This window comes from Pecten maximus, chromosome 4, assembly GCF_902652985.1.
Source record: "Pecten maximus chromosome 4, xPecMax1.1, whole genome shotgun sequence".
In the NCBI taxonomy this organism is placed as follows: Eukaryota; Metazoa; Mollusca; class Bivalvia; order Pectinida; family Pectinidae; genus Pecten; species Pecten maximus.
In genome coordinates, this window is record NC_047018.1 from 46,398,588 (window position 1) to 46,424,405 (window position 25,818).

At 37.6% G+C, this 25,818-nt stretch overlaps 1 protein-coding gene across 2 annotated transcripts in view; it reads right to left on the minus strand.

The window, feature by feature from the left end:
- LOC117326259 overlaps positions 1-25,818 on the minus strand; it is a 64,742-nt gene that overhangs the window by 18,831 nt on the left and 20,093 nt on the right. For both annotated transcript variants that reach the window (XM_033882938.1, XM_033882939.1), the window contains exons 3-14: positions 17,088-17,173; positions 16,474-16,613; positions 15,544-15,660; positions 14,869-14,991; positions 14,493-14,584; positions 12,975-13,047; positions 11,897-12,345; positions 11,641-11,702; positions 6,913-7,199; positions 5,861-6,093; positions 3,811-3,872; positions 2,535-2,815 (exon numbers count right to left, since the gene is read on the minus strand). In XM_033882938.1, the coding sequence (XP_033738829.1) occupies positions 2,535-2,815; positions 3,811-3,872; positions 5,861-6,093; positions 6,913-7,199; positions 11,641-11,702; positions 11,897-12,345; positions 12,975-13,047; positions 14,493-14,584; positions 14,869-14,991; positions 15,544-15,660; positions 16,474-16,613; positions 17,088-17,173 (2,005 nt within the window). The remainder of the gene's footprint in view (positions 1-2,534; positions 2,816-3,810; positions 3,873-5,860; positions 6,094-6,912; positions 7,200-11,640; positions 11,703-11,896; positions 12,346-12,974; positions 13,048-14,492; positions 14,585-14,868; positions 14,992-15,543; positions 15,661-16,473; positions 16,614-17,087; positions 17,174-25,818) is intronic.

Here is a 25,818-nt window from a genome sequence, read left to right on the forward strand (position 1 = left end):
CCTTGGTTCATTATCTATGTATTCTCAGTCTTGGTTCATTATCTATGTATTCCCAGCCTTGGTTCATTATCTATGTATTCCCAGCCATGGTTCATTATCTATGTATTCCCAGGCATGGTTCATTACCTATGTTTTCCCAGCCTTGGTTCATTATCTATGTATTCCCAGCCATGGTTCATTATCTATGTATTCTCAGTCTTGGTTCATTATCTATGTATTCTCAGTCTTGGTTCATTATCTATGTATTCTCAGTCTTGGTTCATTATCTATGTATTCCCAGCCTTGGTTCATTATCTATGTATTCCCAGCCTTGGTTCATTATCTATGTATTCCCAGCCATGGTTCATTATCTATGTATTCCCAGGCATGGTTCATTATCTATGTATTCTCAGTCTTGGTTCATTATCTATGTATTCCCAGTCTTGGTTCATTATCTATGTATTCCCAGGCATGGTTCATTATCTATGTATTCTCAGTCTTGGTTCATTATCTATGTATTCCCAGGCATGGTTCATTATCTATGTATTCCCAGCCTTGGTTCATTATCTATGTATTCCCAGGCATGGTTCATTATCTATGTATTCCCAGCCTTGGTTCATTATCTATGTATTCCCAGCCATGGTTCATTATCTATGTATTCCCAGGCATGGTTCATTATCTATGTATTCTCAGTCTTGGTTCATTATCTATGTATTCCCAGCCATGGTTCATTATCTATGTATTCCCAGGCATGGTTCATTATCTATGTATTCTCAGTCTTGGTTCATTATCTATGTATTCCCAGCCTTGGTTCATTATCTATGTATTCCCAGGCATGGTTCATTACCTATGTATTCCCAGCCTTGGTTCATTATCTATGTATTCCCAGGCATGGTTCATTATCTATGTATTCTCAGTCTTGGTTCATTATCTATGTATTCCCAGCCTTGGTTCATTATCTATGTATTCCCAGCCTTGGTTCATTATCTATGTATCCCCAGGCATGGTTCATTATCTATGTATTCCCAGCCATGGTTCATTATCTATGTATTCCCAGGCATGGTTCATTATCTATGTATTCCCAGCCATGGTTCATTATCTATGTATTCCCAGGCATGGTTCATTATCTATGTATTCCCAGCCTTGGTTCATTATCTATGTATTCCCAGGCATGGTTCATTATCTATATATTCTCAGTCTTGGTTCATTATCTATGTATTCCCAGGCATGGTTCATTATCTATGTATTCCCAGCCATGGTTCATTATCTATGTATTCCCAGGCATGGTTCATTATCTATGTATTCTCAGTCTTGGTTCATTATCTATGTATTCCCAGGCATGGTTCATTATCTATGTATTCCCAGCCATGGTTCATTATCTATGTATTCCCAGGCATGGTTCATTATCTATGTATTCTCAGTCTTGGTTCATTATCTATGTATTCCCAGGCATGGTTCATTATCTATGTATTCCCAGGCATGGTTCATTATCTATATATTCTCAGTCTTGGTTCATTATCTATGTATTCCCAGGCATGGTTCATTATCTATGTATTCCCAGGCATGGTTCATTATCTATGTATTCCCAGGCATGGTTCATTATCTATGTATTCTCAGTCTTGGTTCATTATCTATGTATTCCCAGGCATGGTTCATTATCTATGTATTCCCAGCCATGGTTCATTATCTATGTATTCTCAGTCTTGGTTCATTATCTATGTATTCTCAGTCTTGGTTCATTATCTATGTATTCCCAGCCATGGTTCATTATCTATGTATTCTCAGTCTTGGTTCATTATCTATGTATTCTCAGTCTTGGTTCATTATCTATGTATTCTCAGCCATGGTTCATTATCTATGTATTCTCAGCCTTGGTTCATTATCTATGTATTCCCAGCCTTGGTTCATTATCTATGTATTCCCAGCCCTGGTTCATTATCTATGTATTCCCAGCCTTGGTTCATTATCTATGTATTCCCAGCCATGGTTCATTATCTATGTATTCCCAGCCTTGGTTCATTATCTATGTATTCTCAGCCTTGGTTCATTATCTATGTATTCCCAGCCTTGGTTCATTATCTATGTATTCTCAGCCTTGGTTCATTATCTATGTATTCTCAGTCTTGGTTCATTATCTATGTATTCCCAGCCATGGTTCATTATCTATGTATTCCCAGCCATGGTTCATTATCTATGTATTCTCAGCCTTGGTTCATTATCTATGTATTCCCAGCCTTGGTTCATTATCTATGTATTCCCAGCCATGGTTCATTATCTATGTATTCCCAGCCTTGGTTCATTATCTATGTATTCTCAGCCTTGGTTCATTATCTATGTATTCCCAGCCTTGGTTCATTATCTATGTATTCCCAGCCATGGTTCATTATCTATGTATTCCCAGCCTTGGTTCATTATCTATGTATTCCCAGCCATGGTTCATTATCTATGTATTCCCAGCCTTGGTTCATTATCTATGTATTCTCAGCCTTCTCTGTAAAACTCAATATTACAGTGTGACTAGTTGAGTTGAAGTGTGTAAAAGTCGAGATTCTTACCACATCTAGGTATCGTCTGTGGTTGAGAGTAAGCTTCCCTGGCAGTATGAAATGCGAAACTCGCTTGTCCATTTTCGTTCATAACAAAGTTTGGTCCATATGCAAACATTACATAGAATGATGTTGTTTCCAATATTGGTATATCCTTGCTATCCAGTGTATCTCTCAATCTTCGGAAGGAAACTGTTTGTATGGTATTGTTTATTGAGCCACTAATATCCATGGCATTTTGGTTAGCATCATAATATGGTTTCGTTTTGTAACTCATACCAATGGTGTTGCTGTTGAGAAAAAGAAAGTTTAAAAAGATCCAGTTCAATATATGCACAATGTAAATGTACAGTTTCATAAAGTTTACTTTTTTCAATTTTTATATATCATGAGATATTCATCAAGGTTTATGGCATAAATATTTTAATGAATTGATCTTTTCTTACACACTTTCTCTGTTTACTTCCATCAATCAAATCAGTGTTTGAAAAGTTGTAAGCAAAAGATAAACCATTTTTTTTGACATCATTTAGATTTATTGTTCTATAAGACGATTTTTATAGAATCCTCATTATTTATTAGACTTGATTGAACAACCATTTCTCCTAGATATAAACATTAAAATGATTACATACTAATAACAGTTTTTAATAGGAATTTAGCCCAAATATTTTCCCCATTCCAAATAGCAAAACCTTCATTTTTTTTTCCAAATGCAAACATTAAAATTTCCAAAAAAATGGTAGGTTACGAACTTGTCAAAAAATCTGGATGGTGCCATAACCATTTAAAAGGTGCTAAAAGTCAATCCTGGTTTCTGATGACAGTATTTGTTGCAGCGCTACAGTAATGTAGCTGTATACAGTATCTATTTATTGTAGTACTGAAGCGTAGTTGTGTATTTAATGAAGTTGTGTATTCGCCGTTGCTGTGTATTGGACAAAACAGTTTTAATCTAATTGAGATATGTTTTGAAACTGTCTAGTAAAGTTTATAAGTAACGATAAATGCAACACAAGAAATAAACTATACATCTACATTATCTATTATATAGATTTTTCTCTAACTTTTATTTAGAATAAGAACGAGTTTTTTTCCTTTTACAATATGGGTCTGAACTAACTGCATAATGAAATGGAAAAAAAACCCACTATACATGCTAATTTGTTTTCATATAAAAGACTGTGTAGTTTTTCTTATTTTGTGAGGAAAACTAAAGGTACCATCCGAGAACAAAATTTAAACTAAGATTTGTACAAGAATGTCAAGTTGCGCTGGTTATTACCTATCCAGGAAAGATAAGGTTCCAAAACTGTTGATGGAGCTAATGTACATATCGGATTCCAGCTGAAATGGAAACAACACATATTATATATTTACACCAAACCAAGAACGCATGAGCAAGATTTTCGTCGACCATGTACACAGATGTATAAAAAGTATTCGGACGCACAATGATATTGATATTTTACTGTACAATGTATATTTCATGCATTTAAAAAAATCAATGAGAGATTATGGAAATTCCATGCTTTTAAAGTATACATTTGTTAGCTCTAATGATTTTCACATTCCTAACTTTCTATGTAATATATGAATACTGGCCCTGTAACAAAAGTGTGACGTCATTTTATTCTTACTTAATTATGATGTTGCTAAAATTCAAAATTTCAATTTGCAATGATTTCTTGAAATCCCCAGAGGAAATTGAAAAGCAATTATCAAAATGTATAAATTTTAAAGTTAAATATCATGACTCTAATTTGTTGCATGTCTCTGCATATATACTGATGTCGAAGGTGACATGGCATGTAGTCGTAATTTTACAGACGTCAAAGGTATTGTGATATGTAATACATAATGTCAATAAAACTGATGCTAAATGCATTGTGACATGTTGCACACACATTTCGGAGGTGAAAGGTTATGGCATATATACATAAAACTATATATGTTAATTATAACTTGGTTTGGCTTTATTTTGTTTAACGTCCTATTAACAGCCAGGGTCATATAACGACGTGCCAGGTCTTGGAGGTGGAGGAAAGCCGGAGTACCCGGAGAAAAACCACCGGCCTACGGTCAGTACCTGGCAACTGCCCCACGTAGGTTTCGAACTCTCAACCCAGAGGTGAGGGACTAGTGTTAAAGTGTCGGGACATTTTAACCACTCGGCCATCGAGGTCCCTTAATTATTACTATACATATGCATCTCTGACATATGTTTTCCCCATAAAGCATAAACAGTTGGGGGAAACACGTGACCTGTAACAGATATGGGAACCCTAAAAGTCTGACAATGGCGGACGAAGGTGCCAGTTCGCGGTAGGTTCAATGCTTTTAAACTTATTTACTGTATCGATATCAACAATTTAATAAGTGCACGGGACCTGTAACACTTAATACTCAATAGGTATAGACAAAATACATCATTATATGCTGTAGGTATTACAAACACGTCTACACCAATTCTTGCGTATTCAAGTGAGTATACTATTGTTACCATAGACTGATTACTAGAAATATGCACACGTATAGGTATAGCTAACCATGGTTTGATCATAAGTAATATATTCATTTACCAGTAAAACTTCCCATTGATTGATCATAAGATATATATGTAAAACTTACCATAGATTGATCATAAGAAATATATACATTTACCAGTGAAACTTACCGTAGAATGATCATTAAATTTATATATATGTACAGGTAAAACTTACCGCAGATTGATCATTAGATTTATATATATGTACTGGTAAAATTAACCATAGATTGATCATTAGATACACATATATATAGGTAAAACTTACCATAGATTGATCATTAGATATATGTATGTATAGGTAAAACTTACCATAGATTGATCATTAGATATATGTATGTATAGGTAAAACTTACCATAGATTGATCATTAGATATATATATATATATATATACATTGTATATATGTACAGGTAAACTTACCGTAGATTGATCATTAGATATATACACATGTACAGGTAAAATTAACCATAGATTGATCATAAGAAATATATACATTTACCAGTAAAACTTACCGTAGAATGATCATTAAATTTATATATATGTACAGGTAAAACTTACCGCAGATTGATCATTAGATTTATATATATGTACAGGTAAAATTAACCATAGATTGATCATTAGATATATGTATGTATAGGTAAAACTTACCATAGATTGATCATTAGATATATGTATGTATAGGTAAAACTTACCATAGATTGATCATTAGATATATACACATGTACAGGTAAAATTAACCATAGATTGATCATTATATATATATATATATATGTATAGGTAAAACTTACCATAGATTCATCATAAGAAATCCCAAACGCTGCCCATAATCCATTACGATTTGTCACATCTTTAAAGTTAAACGTATGGGTGAACTTAATGTAGTTTGTGCCTGGCATGACAAACCATTCCAATGTATGTTTTCCATCTAATGACTCCACGGAATCACCACAAGCATAAACAGACGGTAACGACGTTACAGGCTCAGGCGAGGGTGTTACTTCAGGTTCCGGTGTCGATGTTTCTGAGACATAAGAAAAGCTTAAAGTGAGTTGTATCTTTAAAAAATGATAATTAATTGATTGAGTATGTTATTAACATAGCACTAGGTAATTCAAAACATAGTCAGTTTTACGATGATAAACTGATTTCATTAGAACAGTCATTTCAAGGAATACCTCCCACAGGTAGAAATCCTTTGTTAACCAATCAAAGGCCTCCATTTCCTGGAAGATCATTGGAGGTCAAGATCTCATTCCTGACAACTCCCTCCTTGAAATTTTCACATTTATCAAATGAAGGGCATTCAAAAGTAATCACTCAAAGAGGTTTTCTGTTCAGAATATCATGATATTTCTCCGTTACATACATTTTAACTTGTAAGCCTGTGTTTTCAAGCGTGAATTCGTGGTCATTACAGGTTCTAATGTCGAGTTTAAGTGCGATATATAGCCGTAAACTTAGACTTTGTTCCACCTCACTTCGACCAAAAAGGTTTTAATGGTCGAAGAAGCTTGTAATTCACTGCAACGCTCTGAGACCAATCCTTTTGAGGTATTCTTACATTTGACCAATGTATAGTAAATATGAAGTCGCCAGGGCAATGACAAAAGGTTGAAAACACGAAGGTATACTTCAACGAAATGTTAGTATCCCCTCCCCATCTTGGTCAAAAGGGGAAATCTAAGTACTGAGAACAGCGAAGTTAACAGCATCTGGTCAAGGAATAACTTTTTTTAATTTATAACCATCCCGACTCTCCCCTCGATATATAAAATAACTTGAAATGGCTATAAATTATACATATTTTCCTACACATTGATATTATAAATAAAACACGTACCACACTTTTGGATGGAATATTTGATAGGTGTGATTGCCTTCGAGGAACCATGGTATTCGTACAACTTCAGTCCATTTATGTCTTGGAAATTAGGACCATCAGCAAACAATACATAGAACTGCTTCTCTGGTGTTACAGGGAATTGGAAATCATTGTTATCAGCTGTTTCTCTCTTTCTGAAGAAAGTCACTGATGAGATGTCACCATTTCGCACACCAGTGATGTTCATAACGTTGGAGACGGGGTCTACTTCCGGCATGCTCCGTACAGAAACACCCATTGTATTACTGTTGGGGAAAAGGTAATTATACATGTCTCGATTATCCCGATTTGTCATCATAGCAAGTTATAATAAACTCTAAAATTTGCTAAAAAATATAATGCACGTGATCTATGGGGTGGGTTGAGATGTCAAAACCACAATTCAACTAGGTTTGGAAGGAATACCACGGATACTGTTAGAGAAACTAGCTGAGCTATACACAAATCTTCAAATACACATTCCCAGCATCACTAAATTATTGTGTGACTAGACAATACATTCTGGATGACATTATGTAAATAAAGGCTATGTTCAGATGTTCATAATGCGATCTAACCATAAACTAACTTTGGTTAGGTATAATTTTGACCGTTATGTCTACCGATATGGTAAATATTCTTTTCCACTATCCATTGCTACCTGTCTAGTAAATAGACTTTTCCACTATCCATTGCTACCTGTCCAGTAAATAGACTTTTCCACTATCCATATCTATCTGTCCGTGCAGTAAATAGACATTTCCACTATCCATATCTACCTGTCTAGTAAATAGACTTTTCCTCTATCTATATCTACCTGTCTAGTAAATAGACTTTTCCACTATCCATATCTACCTGTCCAGTAAATATACTTTTTCCACTATCCATATCTACCTGTCCAGTAAATAGACTTTTCCTCTATCCATATCTACCTGTCCAGTAAATATACTTTTCCACTATCCATATCTACCTGTCCAGTAAATAGACTTTTCCTCTATCCATATCTACCTGTCCAGTAAATAGACTTTTCCACTATCCATATCTACCTGTCCAGTAAATAGACTTTTCCACTATCCCTATCTACCTGTCCAGTAAATATACTTTTTCCACTATCCATATCTACCTGTCTAGTAAATAGACTTTTCCACTATCCATATCTACCTGTCCAGTAAATATACTTTTTCCACTATCCATATCTACCTGTCTAGTAAATAGACTTTTCCACTATCCATATCTACCTGTCTAGTAAATAGACTTTTCCACTATCCATATCTACCTGTCCAGAAAATATACTTTTCCACTATCCATTGCTACCTGTCCAGTAAATAGACTTGTCCACTATCCATATCTACCTGTCTAGTAAATAGACTTTTTCCACAATCCATATCTACCTGTCTAGTAAATAGACTTTTCCACTATCCATATCTACCTGTCCAGAAAATATACTTTTCCACTATCCATTGCTACCTGTCCAGTAAATAGACTTGTCCACTATCCATATCTACCTGTCTAGTAAATAGACTGTTCCACTATCAATTGCTACCTGTCCAGTAAATAGACTTTTCCTCTATCTATATCTACCTGTCCAGTAAATATACTTTTTCCACTATCCATATCTACCTGTCCAGTAAATATACTTTTTCCACTATCCATATCTACCTGTCCAGTAAATAGACTTTTCCACTATCCATATCTACCTGTCCAGTAAATATACTTTTCCACAATCCATATCTACCTGTCCAGTAAATATACTTTTTCCACTATCCATATCTACCTGTTAGTAAATAGACTTTTCCACTATCCATATCTACCTGTTAAGTAAATATACTTTTCCACTATTCATTGCTACTTGTCCTGTAAATAGACTTTTCCTCTATCTATATCTACCTGTCTAGTAAATATACTTTTTCCACTATCTATTGCTACCTGTCTAGTAAATAGACTTTTCCACTATCCATATCTACCTGTCTAGTAAATAGACTTTTCCACTATCCATATCTACCTGTCTAGTAAATAGACTTTTCCTCTATCCATATCTACCTGTCCAGTAAATAGACTTTCCCACTATCCATATCTACCTGTCCAGTAAATATACTTTTCCACTATCCATTGCTACCTGTCCAGTAAATATACTTTTTCCACTATCCATATCTACCTGTCTAGTAAATAGACTTTTCCACTATCCATATCTACCTGTCTAGTAAATATACTTTTCCACTATTCATTGCTACCTGTCCAGTAAATAGACTTGTCCACTATCCATTTCTACCTGTCCAGTAAATAGACTTTTCCACTATCCATATCTACCTGTCCAGTAAATAGACTTGTCCACTATCCATATCTATCTGTCTAGTAAATAGACTTTTCCACTATTCATTGCTACCTGTCCAGTAAATAGACTTGTCCACTATCCATATCTACCTGTCCAGTAATAGACTTTTCCACTATCCATATCTACCTGTCCAGTAAATAGACTTTTCCACTATCCATATCTATCTGTCTAGTAAATAGACTTTTCCACTATCCATATCTACCTGTCCAGTAAATAGACTTTTCCACTATCCATATCTATCTGTCTAGTAAATAGACTTTTCCACTATCCATATCTACCTGTCCAGTAAATAGACTTTTCCACTATCCATATCTATCTGTCTAGTAAATATACTTTTCCACTATCCATTGCTACCTGTCCAGTAAATAGACTTTTCCTCTATCTATATCTACCTGTCTAGTAATTATACTTTTTCCACTATCCATATCTACCTGTCCAGAAAATATACTTTTCCACTATCCATTGCTACCTGTCCAGTAAATAGACTTGTCCACTATCCATATCTACCTGTCTAGTAAATAGACTTTTCCACTATCCATATCTACCTGTCCAGTAAATAGACTTGTCCACTATCCATATCTACCTGTCTAGTAAATATTCTTTTCCACTATCCATATCTACCTGTCCAGTAAATATACTTTTCCACTATCCATTGCTACCTGTCCGTGCAGTAAATAGACATTTCCACTATCCATATCTACCTGTCTAGTAAATAGACTTTTCCACTATACATATCTACCTGTCCAGTAAATATACTTTTCCACTATCCATTGCTACCTGTCCAGTAAATAGACTTGTCCACTATCTATATCTACCTATCCAGTAAATAGACTTGTCCACTATCCATATCTACCTGTCCGTGCAGTAAATAGACTTTTCCACTATCCATATCCACCTCTCCAGTAAATAGACTTTTCCACCATTCATACCTACTCCAATAAATAGACTTTTTCACTATCCATATCTACCTGTCCAGTACATAGACTTTTCCACTATCCATATCTACCTGTCCAGTAAATAGACTTTCCCACTATCCATATCTACCTGTCCAGTAAATATACTTTTTCCACTATCCATATCTACCTGTCTAGTAAATAGACTTTTCCACTATCCATATCTACCTGTCTAGTAAATATACTTTTCCACTATCCATATCTACCTGTCCAGTAAATAGACTTGTCCACTATCCATATCTACCTGTCCAGTAAATATACTTTTCCACTATCCATTGCTACCTGTCCAGTAAATAGACTTGTCCACTATCCATATCTACCTGTCTAGTAAATATTCTTTTCCACTATCCATATCTACCTGTCTAGTAAATAGACTTTTCCACTATCCATATCTACCTGTCCAGAAAATATACTTTTCCACTATCCATTGCTACCTGTCCAGTAAATAGACTTGTCCACTATCCATATCTACCTGTCTAGTAAATAGACTTTTTCCACTATCCATATCTACCTGTCTAGTAAATAGACTTTTCCACTATCCATATCTACCTGTCCAGTAAATAGACTTGTCCACTATCCATATCTACCTGTCTAGTAAATAGACTTTTCCACTATCCATATCTACCTGTCCAGTAAATAGACTTGTCCACTATCCATATCTACCTGTCCAGTAAATATACTTTTCCACTATCCATTGCTACCTGTCCAGTAAATAGACTTGTCCACTATCCATATCTACCTGTCTAGTAAATAGACTTTTCCACTATCCATATCTACCTGTCCAGTAAATATACTTTTCCACTATCCATTGCTACCTGTCCAGTAAATAGGATTGTGCACTATCCATATCTACCTGTCTAGTAAATAGACTTTTCCACTATCCATATCTACCTGTCCAGTAAATAGACTTGTCCACTATCCATATCTACCTGTCCGTGCAGTAAATAGACTTTTCCACTATCCATATCCACCTGTCCATGCAGTAAATAGACTTTTTAACCATTCATACCTACCTGTCCAGTAAATAGACTTTTCCACCATTCATACCTACTCCAATAAATAGACTTTTTCACTATCCATATCTACCTGTCCAATAAATAGACTTTTTCACTATCCATATCTACCTGTCTAGTAAATAGACTTTTCCACTATCCATATCTACCTGTCTAGTAAATAGACTTTTCCACTATCCATATCTACCTGTCCAGTAAATAGACTTTTCCACTATCCATATCTACCTGTCCAGTAAATAGACCTTTCCACTATCCAGATCTACCTATACAGGTTTATCCCGCCATCCTTACTTACCTATCCAGTAAATAGACTATTCCGCCATCCTTACTTACCTGTCCAGTAAATAAACTTTCCCACCATCCTTACTTACCTGTTCAGTAAATAGACTATCCCACCATCCTTACTTACCTGTCTAGTAAATAGACGTTTCCATTGCCATCTTTGTAACTGGTATATATATCGGCGTTAAGCTGTAACGGGGGAAAAATCAAGTTACCAGAGAAAATATCGGATAAAATTTATGTTTGAACCATTAAATTATAAGTTTTAATTTCATATTATTATCACCACATTTACTGTATTCTTCTACATTTATTTTAAGTTTAATATCATTTATTTTCAGACAGGCTAAGTACAATGGGTAAGCAGAAGTACTTAGTTTTACCATTGATTTATTAGAAGAGAATCCGATTGCCATCCATCGGTTGCTATCTATTCTTGATTCGTGGGTGAACTTGATGTAATCTGATCCTGCCGTTACTTCCCATTTCAACACATGGTTTCCGAGTCTCAAAACTGTTGTACAAATCTGTAGGCCCTCGGGCTCTGGTTCAGATGTTGTCTCAGGTTCAGGTTCAGATGTTGCCTCAGGTTCAGGTTCAGATGTTGCCTCAGGTTCAGGTTCAGATGTTCCCTCCGGCTCTGGTTCAGATGTTGCCTCAGGTTCAGGTTCAGATGTTCCCTCCGGCTCTGGTTCAGATGTTCCCTCCGGCTCTGGTTCAGATGTTCCCTCGGGTTCAGGTTCAGATGTTCCCTCGGGTTCAGGTTCACCTGTACTTGATCCAGAACTACCAGTATATCGAATTGGAAAATGCTGGCAGCCGCTTCTGTAACCTATGTACAATTATTTACGGTTATGGATATTATTCATATTGGTAAGACAATTTACTATCAACTACTATTAGAGGATACACTTCTTTTCAGGGGAGATAACTACTTGCAATATCGGGAGATAGTTAATTACTATCAGGAGTGATGAAGTAACTGTAACTCTTCTTTCAGGGGAGGCAATCAAGTGCCAAGACAGACACTATGTGAAAGTGAAGAATCCTTCGATCAAGGGAGATAAGTATTATCGGGGAAGGCAACAGCACTCTGACAGTGGAGATAACTGATATTGGTGGAGACAACTTCGATTATGGTTGACAACCATACGGACAACAGGCCACATTTGCAAGTAGCTTCTTAATTCTCAGTGCTTAATTCTCAAGCTAAATATGTTCTTAGCTGCGAACTTCTAAATTTCAGCTTGCTCAAACACGTTCGTAAATATTTGAGGACGTTTTCAGCTAAGATCGTATTATTTGGTCTATAAGCGGCCTCGCAGTGAATTCTTTTGTGAAAGAAGACGCGATTGTTAAAAAACTACAAGAAAACATTATCAGGGGAGACAACTTCATGTCAGGGTAGACGACTCTCTGGAAAAAAAGCTACACGTATAATAATTAGGGAAATCAACTCACCATTAGGACGCAGTCCAAGCCCAACCCAGGAATCCGTCTGGACCTCAAGCAGGACTTCCAACTCTTGTTCTGTCTGAAAGCATTGCCACACATTTGTTTAGATAAATGTTTGAGAAAACATCACATCAGTATCTCACATGGCATTTTTGTACCTGTATGTTTAATGTTGGTTTTGGTTTCACCATAAAAAAATTCTTAAAGCAGAAATTATCTTAACACATGATTTCTATTCCACTCTTGGATATGCTATCATATGTGTGGCAAAGTATATATCACCTATCAGGATCCTAGTACTGGCTCTAACGTTCCATTTCATAATAAAAGCGTTAGAGTTGTTTAATCAATTTGATTTATAAAAACAAGTGTATATGTTGACTATATACTTGTAAACTAATAGCTATGTCTGCTGAGCTATATACATAGTTAGATTAAATTTTCAAGACACTAGCTAATTCTAATAAGAAAACAGTTTGTCGAGAAAAAAATAAACCACGAATTGGAGTTATCTCCCCTTTAGAACTTATGTATATGTTGGTTTTTTTAATGAATTTCCTTTAAGTTTTAGATATGAGCTTATTATTTTACCATATAATGCATTCTAAATTGATTAGTTTATTGACTAAACCATTAAACTACTTTTAAATTGCCTCAATCATTATTAATATTGAAATAAAAAAACAACAAAAAACTTATTAAATGATAATGATTATGATAATTATAATAAAAATAACTATGATCTTTTAATTAACATTAACACCCGACCAACACCCATGCGTATTATTTGGATATCAATTCACGTAATCTCGAACTATAAATGGATTGGTCGACCGCGAAAATTACCCCCACGGGTATAGTTCACATATCGAAATCATGAAGCTAACCCCCCTCCCAACCGCGAAAATAATCACGTTTAAAGTAAAGGGCATACCAGATCACTTCTGTTCCTCAAATTATAAAGGATAGTTTGGTTTGCTTTGGTTTATTTTGTTTAACGTCCTATTAACAGCTAAGGTCATTTAAGGACGGCCTCCCGTGCGTGCGACATACATGCGTGTGGCGAGTGCGTATGTGTGTTTTGGGAGGCTGCAGTATGTTCGTGTTAAGTCTCCTTGTGGTAGGCCGGAACTTTTGCCGATTTATAGTGCTACCTCACTGAAGCATACTGCCGAGGACACCCAGCAGCACACCCCATCCGGTCACATTATACTGACAACGGGCGAACCAGTCGTCCCACTCCTAATATGCTGAGCGCTAAGCAGGAGAAGCAACTACCATTTTTAAAGACTCTGGTATGTCTCGGCTAGGGGACAGAACCCAAAGCCTTCCTCTCTTTATAGGATATGGTATGAAATAGCATCCATGGTAAACTGAACTGGATAAGACTTGGGTTGGATTACATCAGAAATAACGAAAACAATGATTGTTGACGAACCATGGAAGTAAGAGGACTTGAATAGCCCATCATCGTGAGCTGGTGGACTAAAATAATTTAGTTTGTATTTTATAACCCAGACTTACCTCCAAAACTCTGTGATACATCTGAAACTGCGCCGAAAAGTTGGTGTGAACAAACATTGACTTGTCAACCATCGTTGTCCGGAGTACCGACTCTACAATGTATATGAGAGTCCATATAAAGTATAATTAAATAAGATGAAATAATTTCATTAGAAACATTAATTTTCTCCAGTCCTGTATTAATCGGCTATAGCAAAGAATATACAGCCTACTTTTGACAGAAAATTTGTTTATAAACATTTTTATCGAAAAAGAAATTATTTGTAACACTAGATAATGATATTGCACTGAAATATATTATGGATTACATATTTTGTATATGACCAAAAAAGACGGAAAGCTTTTCAATCCGGAAATCCGGACTATAGATACTCACCGTGTTCGCAGAACTGTCCGTACCAGCCGGGATCGCAGTAACACTGCCGTTTGGGGTAGGACGTAGCTTCCATGAAGGCGCAAAGACCATGGCTACTGCAGTCAGTGTTGGTTTCACAATCGTCTGAAAATAAAGATTGGGCAGGAGATTTTAAACTTGGTGGTACATTTGCAAGCAAAATTCAAAACTTCTATACGCGTGAGACAAATGCGGCCGCTGGTAACCAAAGAGACGTTTACTAATTGTTTAGTGTCATTGACCTTGTTGATTAGAAGATGTGCTCATGGCTTTTCAGATCAATGCATGAAGTGGTTGACCGAGAATGGTTGTCCATAACTTCTAAGCAAATTAAGAGCAAATCTTATTTGATGGGAAATAACTTTTAGATTGTATTTCCCAGATATTTTCATTTACAGATCATTGTACAATTTTAGTTCAATTATTCGATTATGTTAAGGAGTTAGCGAAGGTTCTCATTTCTTGGCCCTACTGTGTTTGTGAAAGTTTTTTTAAAAAATCACAATTCCTAACAAAACTCTGAAAAAAATCAACCATTCATATAATCAGACCTTGACCTATATATTATCATTAAGAATTCATATAGAATTACAATTCTATGAAACGAAATAATGACGCAATGTCTTGCCTTCTGGAGGAACCCCAATCAGTACTTACTCATAAATTGACAATGGTTTCCATGGTAACGTCTGACACATTGACATGTGTAACCACCGCCGGGGTTGTTGATAACAGGTTGTCCATTGCACTTTTCAAACGGCTCCACAGATGAACCTGTCAAGTGTACCATTGAAATATTTATTGTAATACATATCAGACAGGATTCCGAGGGGCTTCCTCTGATAAGTTTTTTCACTGACCAGTATCGGGCCGTTAATTAAAAAAAAACACAAACAAATAAAAAAAAACCACACACACATACACACACAAACAACAACAACAACAATAACAGCAACAACAAAAATCAACAAACAAAAAACAAAAACAAAAAATGAACATAGTGTCCTATCAAGTCTATCCCACACGACCTTTCATTGAAATTAAGAGTTGTACAAAACAGTCACATGTAGACAACCTGGTATACACAGGTGGCATATTCTAGTGAGGCAAAAATGAAATTGAATTTTTACTTAATGTCATAATTATGTTCAACAAACAATATAAGCTTTTTAAGAGCTATTTATTACAACTCTACTTTGAGAACAAGTATTATTTTGGATGTTTGAGGAAACTTTAATCCGGAGAGAAACTGAATCGAAATCAACCCCTACCACTAATGTGTCTAAACCCATATCCTAGCGGAGAGGGTTCTGAAGCCCGTGATTGGCTACATTCAATTCAACTACGTTCTAGCAATCAAAGCCAGGGAGGCACGTGCCCGATTATTTCTGTCGTGAAAGCATTGTCTGCATTTTCAGGTTCTTATATTCACAAAGGCTTCTTCTAAAGAGAGTTTTATTCAATTCTCAAAATGCCGACCTGAAATTATCTTAAGAGAGTTTTTATTCAATTCTAAAAATGCCGATCTGAAATTATCTGTTAAAAAAATATCGATCCATGGCGTCACTGAACTTGGCGGGAACTCACTTGACAGAATGTTGATGTCTGCGCATGACCAGAAAATGTAGTCACATGTGGCTAATCTCCATTCTCCAGCCACTCTGGTCAATTGTAGTGAACAGTTATTGCACGCTATGTCGGGAATGGTAACCTCATGTTGTAATGTCCTGGAAAACAGAACAGAATTTACTTAAGTTACTTCAAGTCACAAACCTACTAAAGATTGTTTTTTGTTTACTCTTTTTTTTTTTTTAATTTTTCAACTTAGATACTGAACATTACAGAATTTATTGCGGAATTAGCAAAACTTACAGATATCGGTTTTTTTTAAATTACATTCATTTGAGGACAATCGTGAATTGTAGTCACTTTTCACACTTATTATAGAGAGAAGTGATGATGTTAAAGGGGTGTTTTCCCTTGATGCATCATTCAATATGGCTGCTACTAAAGGGCAGCCATATTGAATGTTGCATCATGGGAGGGAAACGCCCCTCTTTCGTCGTCACATCTAATTACTGTTATTTCTAATATATATGTCCTTGGTTATATCAGGTATGTTTGAAAATACTTTTCTTGTGCAAATGTAATCTTTTAAGTTAATACATTCTTTAAAGCGTAAACAGACATATATGACGTACGTGGGGTCATTTTGGCCAATAAACCCTTGGAAAAAATCGTGCACGACATTGTCATTGTGATCCAGTACAGCTAGGTGGTATCCTCCCTGGAAGAAGAAAATATGTGTTAATGATATATAAAAATATTAAGATTTTACATCTAGGCAAGGACATGTGCTACCCCTGGGAAAATAACATGTTTTTAGTGATATATATATAAAAAAAATGTATTTGTGTTTAACTTCATGGCGAGGACTTCTGTCCTAGTTTAAACATATTATATATATATGTATCATTAATATACAAAGGGATCGGGCACAAGTTTTCCAACTTATATAAAGCCCTTTTCCAAAAACAGTATTCAACACAAATATTTACACAAGATGACATTATAATTTACATAAAGTAATTTTATTTTGAAAATATGAGTAGAGATAGGGTGATAATAAGAGGGAAACGGAGGAAGAGAATTTAGAAGTCTCCTTCATTTACAATTTAATTTACAATTTTTGAAGAATAATAAGAACATTTTTAACAAGAAAGTTTTAAATTATTATTTTAGACAGAATGAGTGATCTTTCTCGACTCAGCTGACATGTGTTAACATTACACTATTCCATACTTTTAGCTGTCCTACCTGAAAATGTAATCACAAAAAAAAACCAGATGGACCTACGGGCCATGAAAGTCATTTTTAATGCACTTCTGAAAGAAATACGAAATCATTTTATCAGCCCTTATTTCATTAACAACTAAACAACCGTGGACCAACCGGTCAAATCGTTCTACTGGTAATAAACGGAAACGGCTTGGGCCTGTTCTCAACCTCGAGTGTATCAGGGACGTACATGTACGTCACACCTGTTAAAGTATCAAACATGTCCGTGATATCGGGACCACAGACCACAGGGGTTCGTTACTGTACAAATGATCTGTAATATGAGATGGGTCGTACATAAATATTTACTCTATACATACGTGTATGACTCATCTCATATACCATATCAAAGGTCCTCAATACCTATTTCGACATTTAGACGTGCTTGAATTCACGGAGCAGGGTTTTCAGAGATTGGAAAAAATGGTGAGCATAGGCATAGCTATGATTTAAAGATGGAAGGATCTTATAGAACGGGGGCGGGGCAATCGCCCCCCCCCCCCCCCCCCCCCCCCCCCTCCTCTCCAATTTCGTTCAGGTTGCAAAGACTACAGATTCTATTTTCTCTGGGAATGTGAGTGACGTTTCGGTGACTACATCGTCGCTTCATCGTCTGACTGATGAAACTAACACTGTAATCACCGAAATGTTACGTTCAAATACTCTCTAACACATTTATATTTTCCAATCTGAAAAATACATAAATACATGTCAGTGCAGTGAAACTACAAAGATTTCCGGGAGTTTCTAAGAAAATCAAATATCCGTCTCTTAAATTTGAATGTCCAAATTAAACTGAGGGGGGTACACTTGATCGCAGATAAAAGACAAATCAGAAAGAAAGAAATAACAAAATACAAAAAAAAGCACCAAACAAACCAGGAAAATTGGAAATCAAGACGATAAATTCGGCTTGTTTTCTACGCACTATTCATTAATACAATTGTTTAGGTTTTAACAGGTAATATGATTTCATATTACCGGTTTTATATTACCTATCTGGATCTCCTATTTCCCTATCCTTATACTGCAAAACCTATTTTGAATATAAACTAGTGAACATCAAATAAACAGCGTAATATTTCATTCAACAAAACAATGATCAAAGTCCACCATGTGGTAGGCAGACCGTACAGATTCTCCATTACATATACAGTCGAATCTGTATTAAGCGACCACTCAAGGGAGTTGAAAAACGGTCTCTTAATGGAGAGTGGTCTCTTCATAGAGATGGTATCTTAAATTTAATAAATGTTCATAAGCTTTTTATTCGCTTTATAAATTGGCAATAATGATTATAATATGAATGAAAAATGAACCACCACTTTGAATAAAACAAAACAAAAAACTTTTTTTTTCTTTTTTTTCTTTTTTTCTTTTATAATTATTACTGTTCTAATTTTTCATCATTATATGTATTTTTTGAAATTCTTTCAGCATAGCAAAATACATCGATTTAACATGAGAAATATATTTCATTAGTTATTTAGATTACTTTCAAATTATTTATATATATTTTTTTATTTCCTGAAATCTTGGTTTGGATTTCTGTGTGTAAGCCATCTTGATTTGATTTATGGGCGCTTAACGTCAAAGTTCCGGTTACAACTGAGTCTAGGACACGAATCAATCCCTCTTTACACGCGACTTTTTATTACCTGCACGTGACGGTATACCTGTGAAAAATCCAAATATAGAAATCACAGCTTGTTGATAGGCCAATCAAATACTTGAGATTTTTTTTTTTTTTTTTAAATTTTATTATCATTATTTTAGCTTAAGTATGTGTGTTCCTTTCAGTTCTCTTCAAATAAACACAGAATCGCCAAGTCAGTATGTAAACTCGGTTGACCACACAGAGGTAATAAACAGAAAAGTAACCTTCGACAAAGTTCTGATAGGTTCAATTATAAAATTGAAAACATGGCTACAGAGTAGCAAAGTAGTCGTCGCTATCGGCAAAACGAAAACATACATATTTATCACATCTAATAGTACGATTTGTCACTATGATATATAAGTAGCGCCCTAACCGGGTCTCGAACTCACGATCTGCGACACCTAATCGCCTAGCCAGAATTACCTGCAGCTTATAACACTGCACCCCATCCATGTAAAAGAACGTTTCAATGAAGCAGCGATGGTCGGCCCCGATACCTCGACATGGTTCTTGTATGATTCTACAGTATAGATATTGAAAACGTTGAAAATTACTGTGTTGAATACAGTATTTACAATGTATAGATATTAAAAATGTTTAAAATTACTATGGTGAATACAGTATATAGATATTGAAAATGTTTCAAATAAGCAGTGTCCAGTCAAGGTGTACAAATATGATATTTTATCTTTTTACTCTGAGACTGTTCTTGAATTAGGGTGGTCGGTTGACACAGTGGTAACACACTTGCCTTTCTCTTAGGCGGCCGGGGTTCGATTCCCCAATCGGACGTGGAAAGATATGGGTGTTGTATACCCCGATATGACTTGCCAGGTAGTGTCTGATTGATTTAATCAAATTCCGGATATTTGACCCAGCGTCCGGGTCCTTTTTGTTTGTATGTTTAGAGCTGACTTGTTGTTGTTTACGGGATTATAAATGGCGGTAAACGTATAAAGCGTGGATTTATTTATGAAGTTTACACCTCAAGCAGCCAAGATCACGAGTCACCCCCACAACATGGGGTCACCTGCCCGACCACGTGCGTTTCCCCCGGGTACTCCGGTTTCCTCCCGAGAGTAAGACCTCTCGCGCGCTTCCCACCGGGCCAACAAGCGTGATTAATAAAAGTTAATATAACTTGTTTCGCACTTTTTGAAAAAAAAAAAAAATAAAAAAAACTTTTTTTTTCAATAACCGGTTATTCAAGTTTATCAGACGGATGTACAAAATGTATTTCAAAAAATCAAATCAAACATCGTATATACATATGTACATGTACAAACATTTTTGTAACGTTCAAGCAATGAACATCAGATATCTTCACTGAAAGTGTCAGTTAATTTCTAAATCGACAGAGCCCATAGGATTTGATATCTTTCACTTGAAATTCACGCATGGTAGACTTGACATGTAGTGTGTGACTGTCGTGTTTGTTATCGTTTGAAAGAAATCGTGATTTCCTCTGTGACTCAGGTCATGATGGTGTTGGTATTTCTGACGTGTATCCCAGATTACCTACGTTCGCTCGGTGGTCACGCCTCTAGAAAAGTCTTAACTCCAAACATACATCAAAGGAAACATTTAAAATCAATAAATAAATAAAATAACTTTGATAGATACTTATAAATGCATAAATAAACAAATCACTAAATAGAGATTTTGAAAACGGGCTACATATTTAGAACACATACAGCAAAGACATTATTAGAATTTCAGGGATAATTGATTATCTTCGTTTTATATCGATTTAACATCGATGAGAATTTGTGTAGTCCTTATTTACTGTTTAAAAGCGATCTACATAACCTCCTCCAACACTTTGTTACAGCGACAATAACCCTCTCCCCTCCCATACTTTGTTACAGCGACAATCACCCTCTCCCCTCCCATACTTTGTTACAGCGACAATCACCCTCTCCCCTCCCATACTTTGTTACAGGACAATCACCCTCTCCCCTCCCATACTTTGTTACAGCGACAATCACCCTCTCCCCTCCCATACTTTGTTACAGGACAATCACCCTCTCCCCTCCCATACTTTGTTACAGCGACAATCACCCTCTCCCCTCCCATACTTTGTTACAGGACAATCACCCTCTCCCCTCCCATACTTTGTTACAGTGACAATCACCCTCTCCCCTCTCATACTTTGTTACAGGACAATCACCCTCTCCCCTCCCATACTTTGTTACAGCGACAATCACCCTCTCCCTTCCCATACTTTGTTACAGCGACAGTCACCCTCTCTCCTCCCATACTTTGTTACAGGACAATCACCCTCTCCCCTCCCATACTTTGTTACAGGACAATCACCCTCTCCCCTCCCATACTTTGTTACAGCGACAATCACCCTCTCCCCTCCCATACTTTGTTACAGCGACAATCACCCTCTCTCCTCCCATACTTTGTTACAGGACAATCACCCTCTCCCCTCCCATACTTTGTTACAGCCACAATCACCCTCTCTCCTCCCATACTTCGTTACAGCCACAATCACCCTCTCCCCTCCCATACTTTGTTACAGCGACAATCACCCTCTCCCCTCCCATACTTTGTTACAGCGACAATCACCCTCTCCCCTCCCATACTTTGTTACAGCGACAATCACCCTCTCCCTTCCCATACTTTGTTACAGCGACAATCACCCTCTCCCCTCCCATACTTTGTTACAGCGACAATCACCCTCTCCCCTCCCATACTTTGTTACAGCGACAATCACCCTCTCCCCTCCCATACTTTGTTACAGCGACAATCACCCTCTCCCCTCCCATACTTTGTTACAGCGACAATCACCCTCTCCCTTCCCATACTTTGTTACAGCGACAATCACCCTCTCCCCTCCCATACTTTGTTACAGCGACAATCACCCTCTCTCCTCCCATACTTCGTTACAGCGACAATCACCCTCTCCCCTCCCATACTTTGTTACAGCGACAATCACTCTCTCCCTTCCCATACTTTGTTACAGCGACAATCACCCTCTCTCCTCCCATACTTCGTTACAGCCACAATCACCCTCTCTCCTCCCATACTTCGTTACAGCCACAATCACCCTCTCCCCTCCCATACTTTGTTACAGCGACAATCACCCTCTCCCTTCCCATACTTTGTTACAGCGACAGTCACCCTCTCTCCTCCCATACTTTGTTACAGGACAATCACCCTCTCCCCTCCCATACTTTGTTACAGCGACAATCACCCTCTCCCCTCCCATACTTTGTTACAGCGACAATCACCCTCTCCCTTCCCATACTTTGTTACAGCGACAGTCACCCTCTCTCCTCCCATACTTTGTTACAGGACAATCACCCTCTCCCCTCCCATACTTTGTTACAGGACAATCACCCTCTCCCCTCCCATACTTTGTTACAGCGACAATCACCCTCTCCCCTCCCATACTTTGTTACAGCGACAATCACCCTCTCTCCTCCCATACTTTGTTACAGGACAATCACCCTCTCCCCTCCCATACTTTGTTACAGCCACAATCACCCTCTCTCCTCCCATACTTCGTTACAGCCACAATCACCCTCTCCCCTCCCATACTTTGTTACAGCGACAATCACCCTCTCCCCTCCCATACTTTGTTACAGTGACAATCACCCTCTCCCTTCCCATACTTTGTTACAGCGACAATCACCCTCTCCCTTCCCATACTTTGTTACAGCGACAATCACCCTCTCCCCTCCCATACTTTGTTACAGCGACAATCACCCTCTCTCCTCCCATACTTCGTTACAGCGACAATCACCCTCTCCCCTCCCATACTTTGTTACAGCGACAATCACTCTCTCCCCTCCCATACTTTGTTACAGCGACAATCACCCTCTCTCCTCCCATACTTCGTTACAGCGACAATCACCCTCTCTCCTCCCATACTTCGTTACAGCCACAATCACCCTCTCCCCTCCCATACTTTGTTACAGCGACAATCACCCTCTCCCTTCCCATACTTTGTTACAGGACAATCACCCTCTCCCCTCCCATACTTTGTTACAGCGACAATCACCCTCTCCCCTCACATACTTTGTTACAGCGACAGTCACCCTCTCTCCTCCCATACTTCGTTACAGCGACAATCACCCTCTCCCCTCCCATACTTTGTTACAGCGACAATCACCCTCTCCCCTCACATACTTTGTTACAGCGACAATCACCCTCTCCCCTCCCATACTTTGTTACAGCGACAGTCACCCTCTCTCCTCCCATACTTTGTTACAGCGACAATCATCCTCTCCCCTCACATACTTTGTTACAGCGACAGTCACCCTCTCCCCTCCCATACTTTGTTACAGCGACAATCACCCTCTCCCCTCCCATACTTTGTTACAGCGACAATCACCCTCTCCCCTCCCATACTTTGTTACAGCGACAATCACCCTCTCCCCTCCCATACTTTGTTACAGCGACAATCACCCTCTCTCCTCCCATACTTTGTTACAGGACAATCACCCTCTCCCTTCCCATACTTCGTTACAGCGACGATCACCCCGTACTTTAGTGCTTCGTTACGGCGTCAATACACCCACTCCCTCCCTAAATCGCTGCTCTTTCAACGGATATGGTTCAACGCCGATGTTTTGATAGTGAAGTTAATCTAAAGCACGGAAAAATATGAAAAATGTTTTTTTTTTTTTAATAAGGGAGTGTCCGTCACACACTAATAAGTCCAGAGGTCATGGCCCGTATTCTCGAGTATTCCAGGTTGTGTTTGTGCGGTCACCGTGTACGTATAATGACACACACACAAACAAAATACTTATTGAAACTCCCGTCAGACCCGTAATAGATACTTCTTCAAATACAAAAGTTTTTAGAACGGAGTTAGATCGACTGAGGCTTGCTGTTAAATTATAGCTAGGGCGGCATTTTTCAGTGAGAAACAGATCGCAAACCATTTTCGAGAAGTCCGAATGTAAATCAGATTTAGTGGGATAATTTGAACACCCCTAGCTGGGTCAAACATTAGTTAAGTGTATACCCTTCCAGCACTGATATGGGGCCGCGGTGGCCGAGTGGTTAAGGTGTACCGACGCTTTATCACTAGCTCTCCACCTCTAGGTTGCGAGTTCGAAACCTACGTGGGGCAGTTGCCAGGTACTGACCGTAGGTTGGTGGTTTTTCTCCGGGTACTCCGGCTTTCCTCCACCTCCAAACCTGGCACGTCTTAAATGACCCTGGCTGTTAATAGGACGTTAAACATAAAAACAAATCCAGCACTGAACCGGGCAGCTAAATTGGGTTACCATGGCAATTACCGGCTGTCTGGTGTCCCATGCGGATGTGACTGGACCAACCTCGTTATTTCAATTAGCTGACCATCCAATCACTGTCTTTGAATAACCTCTGATTTAACTATGAGAACAGGCGCTGATGACGTCAGTCCTGGTGTGGCCTTAGAACGGGTAATAACGTATAAGCTCGATACCCAGGCCATACATGTTATTAGTGTCTATGAATTACTTATTAATAATAATCAACATTTGTACATCATTATAAGCACAGTACAGAGGGCAACACACAGTTATTCACAAAGAGTGAGATATTTGGTTGTCGAAACTAATGTGGACACAGACACTCCAGGAATGGAAATTGGGTTATCTCCCCTGCTCTCTTTTAGGTCGCAAGTTTGGTTTGGTTTGGTTTGGTTTTAAGGACGTGCCAGGTTTTGGAGGTGGGGGAAAGCCGGAGTACCCGGAGAAAAACCACCGGCCTACAGTCAGTACCTGGCAACTGCCCCACGTAGGTTTCGAACTCGCAACACAGAGGTGGAGGGCTAGTGATAAAGTGTGGGGACACCTTAACCACTCTGCTACCGCGGCCTCCCCACATTGGAAGATTACCCAATATTTGAACAATATGATCGGGAGACGGGACATGGATTCTGAAATCGGAAACTCCCGACTAAATCGGGAATGTTTGCAATTATATCATTATATGATAATTGTGGTAATGATTTTTTTTTTTTAGTGTAATTGTTTTTAATGGAATCAATTTTAATGTCATTTTAAGGTTTTCATGACAGTTAACGTTGAAATAAAATTCAACAAAAGTTTTAATAAACTATGGCATGAAAATTCGCAGAAAATCAGACATTGATCGCCTAGCCCGTTGGGTAATATAATGGAAGAACAGAAAGGAAACCACTAGTCGTGTATTTGTGAATGGCCGACTGCACACGGTTACAGAAAGCGTTCACTGGGCCACAATACAGAACAACATTTAGTCACGATCTACGAAAAAGAATATTGTACAATTTAAAATGGCGGACATTTGATACCACGAGGAATGTGACCTCATATCTTGTTACAGGTACCCTCTGAATAATGACAGGGTTTGTGTAGAATCCACACAAATGTGGCATGCATTGTACAAATACGCATTCATTGGATAAACTCTACGTGTCCAATATCTCGTCAGAATTTACAAGT